Source organism: Capricornis sumatraensis, chromosome 20 (genome assembly GCF_032405125.1).
Source record: "Capricornis sumatraensis isolate serow.1 chromosome 20, serow.2, whole genome shotgun sequence".
In the NCBI taxonomy this organism is placed as follows: domain Eukaryota; kingdom Metazoa; phylum Chordata; class Mammalia; order Artiodactyla; family Bovidae; genus Capricornis; species Capricornis sumatraensis.
Genome location: NC_091088.1, coordinates 60,350,603 through 60,358,649, shown reverse-complemented (window position 1 = coordinate 60,358,649; position 8,047 = coordinate 60,350,603). Strand labels below are relative to the sequence as shown.

Genomic DNA, 8,047 nt, shown 5'->3' with positions numbered 1-8,047 from the left:
TCAGGGGTGGGGTGGAGGGGCGCTTAGGTGGTTTGCCCACCCCCTTGCTGGTGTATGTGTGTAGTGCCCTGCTTTTGTTCCTGGCTCTTCGTTCGGAAGTGGCAGCTGGGCTTTTTGGTCTGTTTGTATCTTATTGTCCAGAATTTGCCCCAAATGCGCATGCACGCAGTTATTTTTAGTTCCTCATAGCTTCTTTACATTTTGTAACTGGAGGAGACCAATTGGCCAGGTGCAGGCATTACTGCACTGCAGTAAAGGGTCTCAGGTCTCAGTAACCTAGAACAAGACACACATCCTGCCTGGTTGAGAGAGAGAGACCCCTTGGCCAAGGAGGGAGGGCTGGAAACCCAGACGCCTGGTTCTTATCTAGAAGTACTTGAATATCTAGGCTGGGAAGAATCCTGAGTCTTGCACCCGGAGGGCTGGGGTCCTCCGGTCTGTGGAAGGGGAAGGGCCGCCAGGACCGCGGGCTCCTGTGTCCCAGATAAGAAGGGGATGAGTTCGATGTTCTGAAGGCTGAACTGCTGGTAATGGGGGCTGTCCCAATTCAGGAACGATCAGGCGTGAGCACCCAGGGTCCCGGGAGGAGGAAGGAAGGAGTCAAAGGCGACTCGGCGGTTAAACAGTTTTATTTTCTGTTTCAAATAGAAAAGGAGGCGGGGTGGGGTTTTGGGGGTGAGATGGAGGGGCCGGGAGTCGGCTGGGGAACCAAGGGGAGGCGCCACCCTCACTCCCGCTTCCGTAAGTGGATGTAGATGATGCCGCTGGCCAGGGCGAGGGGGAACGCCACCCAGGCCAGGGCGAAGCAGTAACCAAAGCTGCCACCCGACGGGCGGGCCGCCAGGATCTCTTCGGCATGAATGGCGTAGATCAGCGCCCCGGTAAACACCGCCACGCCTGAGGGGAGACGGGAACCAAACGTCACCCTGGACTCGCATAACGGGACCGCATTTCCCAACAAGCCACGGGGCAAAGAAACCGCCTGAGGGCGAGTGCATCACTGCCTACTGGGAGTTGTAGTTCACTCCTCTAGCGCCGCGCCTTGGAGGCTGCTGCAGACTGGACTTGGGCAATTCAGTGGATCTTTTTGGGCCTCCGTTACTCATCCATTACATGGGACGATAATACCTACTCATCCATCCATCCATTCAAGGAATATTTTTGAGTGACTTTACACAAGCCAAGCACACAGGTAGTAAATCAGTAGAACAAGAGGAAACCTAGAAACGTAATGCTCCCCCAAATGATAACTATGATTAACTTTGCTCTTTGCACCTGAATTCATAAAAAATGAAAAGTACATAAAAGTCCCTGAAGTGTCTGATACAAGGTCGGTCCACAAAAAAAAAAGCAACTGGTTGACATTATAAGACCACTACTATTATGATTTAGAGTTCTCTCCTGGTGTTATTTGGAGAAAGCAATGGCACCCCACTCCAGTACTCTTGCCTGGAAAAATCCCATGGATGGAGGAGCCTGGTAGGCTAAAGTCCATGCGGTCACTAAGAGTCGGACACGACTGAGCGACTTCACTTTCACGCATTGGAGACGGAAGTAGCAACCCACTCCAGTGTTCTTGCCTGGAGAATCCCAGGGACGGGGGAGCCTGGGCTGCTGTCTATGGGGTCTCACAGAGTCAGACATGACTGAAGTGACTTAGCAGCAGCAGTAGCAGCCTGGTGTTATTAATTAGCTACCTATCCCTGCTAGCCTCCCTCTGTTCCTGGGATCTAGATTATCCGTCCACAACCCCTTCCCCAGCCCTGGCTCCTTGAAGCTCTAAGTACCAGTTGCCCCATGACTCAGAGACCCACACCACAAACCACCACTGAGACACTGAAAACTACAAGTTCCTTAAGTCCCTGGGGCAGAGAGGTAGCCAAAGGCAGAACCTCAGGTGGTCTTTGTGTTGTTGAGAATTGTTTTCTTTCACTAGGTGTCCATTCTTCCCCCCACCCTCCCCCCATCCTCACAGGCCTCCTCCCTTCCTTTCAGTTCCCTGGGGAACCGTGCTCACTGGTGCAAAGCTGGCAGAAGCCAGTGGCATAGAATAGCCCTCCTCGCCGCATGGTGTAGAGCTGGAACATGAACAGGATGAAGGACAGACAGCAGAGGATGAGCGAAAGCACCATGAGGACTTGTACTGCCTTCAGCCAGCCTGCAATAAGGAGACAGAGGAGGAAGTTACAGCAGGTCCAGAGTTCCAGCTCCACCTGCTTGCTCATCACTGCGCCCACCAACCGTTCTTTCATTCAGAGTCGTTCAACCTCATATACTCAGTAGTTATCACTTATATCAACTTTGATCCCTGTAACTTTCCTAAATTCCCTTAGGAATTCTAGAAGCCATTTGCAGATTCTTTAGGATTTTGTATATGAACATGCTCACTGGAAATTGAGACAGTTTTACTTCTTCTTTTCCCATCTTTTATACCTTTAATTTCTTTTTCCTGCCTTATTGCATTGGCTACCTCCAGTATGACATGGTATCGAATTGTTAGAGCAGAAATTCTTCCTTTGCTCTTACAGAAAAAGCATTTAATCTTCCACCTTCTTTGACTTAGAAATTTTAGCGGATGCAGCTCTGCCCCTTTAGAACTCAGATGCATCTGACCCCATTTATTTTGAACCTTGCAAGGATTCAGTCTCACCTCTTTAGAATCTCAACGTGGTCCACCCCACTGGAACTTGAATAGCGTGGGCCCAGCCATCCATTCAGAACACCTGTCTTGCCTCTAGGACTTTGGGAACATGATCTTGTCTTCTCAGAATCTTGGAAGCTTTCCCCCCATTCCTTAAACCTATAGCATGTGGCCTCTACTCCTAAATCATCGGGAGTCGGGTTTTTAACCTCAGCAGGCAAATAATCTGCCTGCAGTGCAGGAGACCTGGGTTCAATCCCTGGGTTGGGAAGATCCCCTGGAGAAGGGAAAGGCTACCCACTCCAGTATTATGGCCTGGAGAATTCCACGGACTATATAGTCCATGGGGTTGCAAAGAGTCAGACACGACTGAGCGACTTTCACTTCACTCTAGAACACGAGCATACTTCCCCCTGCCGTTCAGAAAGGTGGGTCATCATACGTCAGCCTCAGTCACTCAGCATGGGGACCCATAACCCGCCCACTCAAACCTTGGGGGGTTCCCAATCCTTGGTCCCTGGAGGAGACTTGGGGTTATCCCTCCCTTCTGCAGACCCATCTCCAGTGCCCCTCAGGCCTCACCATTCTCACTGACGCTACTGCAGTCCCATGTTTTGTTGTCACTGTTCCATTCGCAGTCATTCCAGAGATTCAGGGACTCCTTGCCGGGGAGAGTCCACCAGGACTGGGATGGGTAGAGGAACAAGGGCAAAGTCAGGGAGGTTAGGCAGGGTTGGGAAAAGGGCAAGGTGCCATGGGAAAGCATGGATTTAATAGGAAAGTGTAGGGTGGGGGCTCATCAGGGGAAAGGGTAGGGTGAAGGCAGAGCTCATGAGGGAGTGCTAGGGCGAGGGGGCGGGGCCAGAGGGACAGGAGGCCCCTGTCCTCCAAGTTGGCTTACCTTGTCCAAAGTGGCCACGAAAAGCAGAATGAGAATGAGGATGTGGAGGGCAGAGACCACCAGCAGGAGGAGTGACATGGCTGTGTTGGAAGTCTGGGGCGGGACGTCAGGAGACGACGGTCACTTCAAGAGGTTGTTGGCACAGGGGCAGGTGAGATGCCTGAATCCTGGTGAGGAAAGGGGCTGAGTCCAGACTCCCAAGTCTAATGGAAAAGGGGGCTAGGAGCCCCCAACTTCTGGTCTGAGGGAGGAGGAGGCTGGGAGCTAGATGCCTGGTTGTAAAGGAGGGAGTTGGTGGCCCGGACTCATGAATTTCCCAGGGCCTGGAGGGGGCCAGTGATAGACTTGGGTCCAGGAATGAGTAGGACTAGCAATCTGGCTCCCATCTCTGCAGAGCCCTGTCCCTGGGGACATATGGGCAAGGATGTGAAAAATTCCTATTGCTGCCTGTTCAGATAGATCAGAAGCTGGGGGCTGCCCCCAGAGATGGACAATCTTGACTCACCCCACTCCTCTCTTGGGGTAGAGGGAGGAAGGGGGACCCGGTGAGTCATCCGGTCGGTGACTCATCTCACCCCCCCCCTCCCCCCCGCCGCATGCCTCCAAGCACCAGGGAAACCCCAGCCCCTGTCTATGCCCGCGAGGTCCCCACCCCACCCTGCCCTGCCGCCAGACTAGTGTGCACTGGACACCTTGTAGGGAAAATGGACAAGATCCATGCTGGGGGTGGGAGAGGGCCTGAAAAGAAGGAGCCAGCCCTCATGACCCTTCAGTGTCCAGAGAGGGCGGCAGGGGGTGGTGGCGGGTGGTGGCTGGAGTGTCTCCAGACTTCGGTTGTTCTCATGAGAAGCCCTGACCTCAGGGTCTTCCGGGGGGAGTGGACAGCCATAGAGTAAAACCGCAGGAAGTTTTTGGGTGGGGGGGGTTCTGCTGGGAACCCTAAAATCCGTCGGGCCCCACCTCTTTCCAAGTCTCCACCCCAAGTGCCAAGAGTTCACTTCTTAAATTACAAGGATTTCCAAGCTTCACCCAATCTGGCAAGGGGGTGAGGGTGGGGGTCTCCTTTCCAAACTGCTGCGCACCCAAGTAAAGAAAGAAATCACAGGCTGAATAACGGATTGAAAACTTACCGAGAGCGGCAGAAGTCAGATTTGAGTCCGGTCCCTTGATCGGGCCTCCGTGCCCCGCCCTTCTCTTCCCTCCTTCCACCCTCTCGAGGCCCCCGCCTCTCACCGCCTTTCTCCCTCCCTCCCTTTCTGGCTCTCTCTCTCTTTCTTCCCTCCAATTCCGGAACCCTCTCTTTCCCTCTCTCTCTCTTTCTTGCCTTCTGCCGCTTGTCTCTCTCTCCTGTCCTCACCGTCTGTACCTCGATCCTCCTCCCTCTCTCCTCATTCTCCTGGTTTCTCTTTCTCTGGTCTTCTCAATATATACTGACCCTTTTATACCCACCGCGCCCAGCTGAGGTCGGCAGCCAGAGGGAGGGACCAGGCACTCGCGTTCCTCCTTTTCTGGGCCCCCACCCACTGCCCCAACAGGCATCTTCTGGGGCTCCCCGTCCTGCGGTGGAGATGACACGTCCTTGGAGGAAAGGAAACAGAGCTGGGGCCCTTAGGTGGGGCAGGCATATCGGGTGGGAGGATCTGATTCTCAGGCCTCTGCTCCTGGACTTGTCCCAGGAACCGACATCTGCTTTCCCTGATGGAGCTTAGGACTGGATCCTCAGGGGGATGGGTGTCTGGGCGGGGAGACCAGATTCCTGCCAAGGGGAGTGGGCTGAGGACTTGTGGGGTTGGCACCCTGGTGGGAATTGGGATGAGAAATGGGGAAGTGTGGAACTCCGGAAGGGGCCAGGAGGTGGAAGTTAAGAACCCAGGGCTACTGTTTCCTGCCTAGGGGACCTTGACCAATTATTCCAACTCTCTGAACCTCAGTTTCCTAATCGAGAGTTGGGCACAGTACTACTTATACTGCTGACTATATACTAAGGGCAACGATAACAATTCTGATACTTACTCTAAACAAGGCGATACCACTGCACTAACACCCCCTAACACATTTTTTCTTTTCCTCATCATTTATTGAACATCTATTATGAACCAGGAGTTAATAATGAAGAAAACAGACGCGAGCCCTGCTGTTCTTATGGAGTTTACCTTCTAGTTGAGCAAGAGAGAGAATGACGCATCAGTACAGAAGCTAGACTTCAGGTGGTGGTAGGGCTTTGAAGGAAATGAAATACAGTGACACTGCTAATGATGGGAGGCAACTTTAAAAGGGTGATCCGGCAAGGTTTCTCTGAGGAGAAACCTCATTCTGAGATGAGACTTGAAGACAAGAGTTATTTGAATGCTGGAGGGAGAGAAAGGACACAGGATTGGAGAACAAGCTCAAGCTGTTTGGGGAGCAGACAGAAGAGCCAGTGTGGCCGGAATATAGGGAACTAGAGGGAGCGGTAGGAAGGGAATTCAAAGAGAGCCCTTGAAGCCTAGGGGAGGAGTTTGGATTTTATTCTAAGGGTGGTGGGAAACCATTGGCGGTTTTAAACAGAAGTGCAGTACCAGGGACTTAATGTTATGAATAACTATTATTGTTATCATTATTATTTATTTTTAGATTACTGAATAAGTGTGGGGAGTTATTACCACTATGCACCTGGGTCTCTATGGAGGGTTGGGTGCTTGGTGAAAAGCAAGGGACAGGGAGCCAGGTGTCTGGGTCCTGATGTGGAATTAAGAGCTGGAGGACTGAAATCTTGGTCCCCACAAGGGAAAGGAACTGGATGATGGGATGGCTGGGTATCTGAGGGAGCCACAGGGAGAGGGAGGGAGAGTGGTTGGTTATCTGGGCTCCCTGAGGGGGTGAGGGAGGGGCAGTTCAGTGACTGGGTGGTACTCCTAACCCTAACCTGGAAGCTGTTACCACTATGACACAGGCTTTATTCAATATCTGTGATTTGGGGCAGGTTATTAATCTCTCTATGCCTCAGTGTCTTCATCGGTAAAATAGGAATAATAATAGTAAATACCTCAAGGAGCAGTGCTTAGAGGAGTGCCTGGCATAGAGAAAGCACTGTTGTACATGCACATTATACGACACCCTGGGACATGGGAGATGAGGTGTCTGGGATTTGGAGAAGGGACAAATGCTTGGGTCCATTGGGTCCCAAGGCTAAAAATTTGGGAGTACAAAATGAAGGTCGCTGGGGGTGGGTAAAGTAGTTACATCTTTGAGAAGGACAGCGACTGGGGGTCTGAACTCAGTTCTCCAAGTAAGTTAGGAAGCCTGGGTCACCGGGGGAAAAATGAGGGACTAGAGATCGTTATGTTCTTCAAGGAGGCAAAGGGGCTGGACCTGAGTCCTGGGAGGAGTCTGGGAACCAGGGGCTATAGAGATGGAATTTGAGCGGGGGAGGTGGAGAACAGGAAGCTAGGACTCTAAATCAAACTCCTAGAGTGGAAGTAGCGCCAGGATGGGGTACCCTGGAGATGTTCTGGGCAGGGGGTCCCCCATGCTAGGGCCCTACAGAAGGGGCAGAATTAGGGTACCCGAGGGCGGTGGTGGAATCTTCCCCTCCTAGGCCTCCAAAGCCACGAGCTGAGCGCCCGCGGGCCTCTTCCTCCCACAGGAAACCGCAGGCGTTGGGCACACCCAGCCTGCAAGGAGCGGCGCCCACAGACAGCAGGCTCTGCGAAGGCCCACGTGGGCAGCAGGCGGCAGTCAAAGGGGGGGGCGTGCCCTGCGGAGCTCGGGGGCGTGCCCGGGAGGGCGTGCCCGGAAGGCAGGGGCGGCACGGAGCTCCCTAGGCCCCGCCCACTTCCGCCTCGCAGAGCGCGGACAGCTCCGGCAGCTGAAGGTTTTGGCAGTCTCTCCTGAGGCCGTTGGCCGCGCATGCGTAGTGAGCGGCTTCGAGGACTTGAGGCAGTGGTAAGCGCTCCTCTCCCTCACAACTCCCGGCATCGGCACCGCCTGCCTGCTAATGAAGCCTCAAAATAACGTGGTCTTAATCAGCTTAACACACGCATCTCTCGCGCCCCATCCTGAAGGACTTCGGCCCAGTTCCAAACCCTTCCAGACGTTCCCCTCCCAGCCCTGCCTCCACAAGCTCTTACAGCTACTGCCTCTCCCTCCTGGAAACACACAGCCTACCCCTCACAACCCCGTGCTCCCCACACAGATCATCTCGGCGGTTACCCTCAGCACCCCTACAAGTCTTGGGAACCTGCGTCCTTCCAGCGCCCTCCCGCCAGGTCTCTCACGTGTTCTCCCAGCCACGCCCCTCGCCACCCCCCGAAGCCCCACCCCTCACAGGGCCCGCAGCCCCGCCCTTTACAGGTATTCTTGTCCCTCCCCTAAAGCTCCGAAGTCCTGCTCTGGACCGTTATCTGTGTCTCTGCCTTCGTCAGGTCCCGCAGCCCCAGCCCTCTCCAGTCCTTCCAGCTCTGCTTTTCCCTCGCTAGCCCCGAAGCGCCGCGCCTCAGGCTCACGCATTCCCCTCTCCTCAAAGG

General features: G+C 53.9%; 1 protein-coding gene across 2 annotated transcripts; it reads right to left on the bottom strand.

The window, feature by feature from the left end:
• Positions 1-670: 670 nt before the first annotated feature.
• EMP3 (epithelial membrane protein 3 (MAM blood group)) lies at positions 671-5,070 on the bottom strand. Of its 2 annotated transcripts, none has more exons than XM_068992890.1 (5): positions 4,992-5,070; positions 3,543-3,709; positions 3,224-3,326; positions 2,018-2,158; positions 671-897 (listed from the first exon to the last, which is right to left on the bottom strand). In XM_068992890.1, the coding sequence occupies exons 2-5, from the start codon at positions 3,618-3,620 to the stop codon at positions 728-730; spliced, it is 492 nt and encodes a 163-aa protein (XP_068848991.1). In that variant the 5' UTR covers positions 3,621-3,709; positions 4,992-5,070; the 3' UTR covers positions 671-727. The 2 variants fall into 2 exon arrangements, with proteins under 2 accessions (XP_068848991.1, XP_068848990.1); XM_068992889.1 differs by lacking the exon at positions 4,992-5,070 and adding an exon at positions 4,673-4,734.
• Between the last annotated feature and the right edge of the window lie 2,977 nt (positions 5,071-8,047).

Bases quoted from the DNA above. Each gene is read 5' to 3' on its own strand.
- EMP3 (XM_068992890.1), bottom strand. From the start codon at position 3,620: ATGTCACTCCTCCTGCTGGTGGTCTCTGCCCTCCACATCCTCATTCTC. The intron at 2,159-3,223 runs GTGAGGCCTGAG...TCCTTATTGCAG, and splicing joins CAGTAGCGTCAGTGAGAATG to GCTGGCTGAAGGCAGTACAA. The intron at 898-2,017 runs GTGAGCACGGTT...GTCTCCCCTCAG, and splicing joins CTTCTGCCAGCTTTGCACCA to GCGTGGCGGTGTTTACCGGG.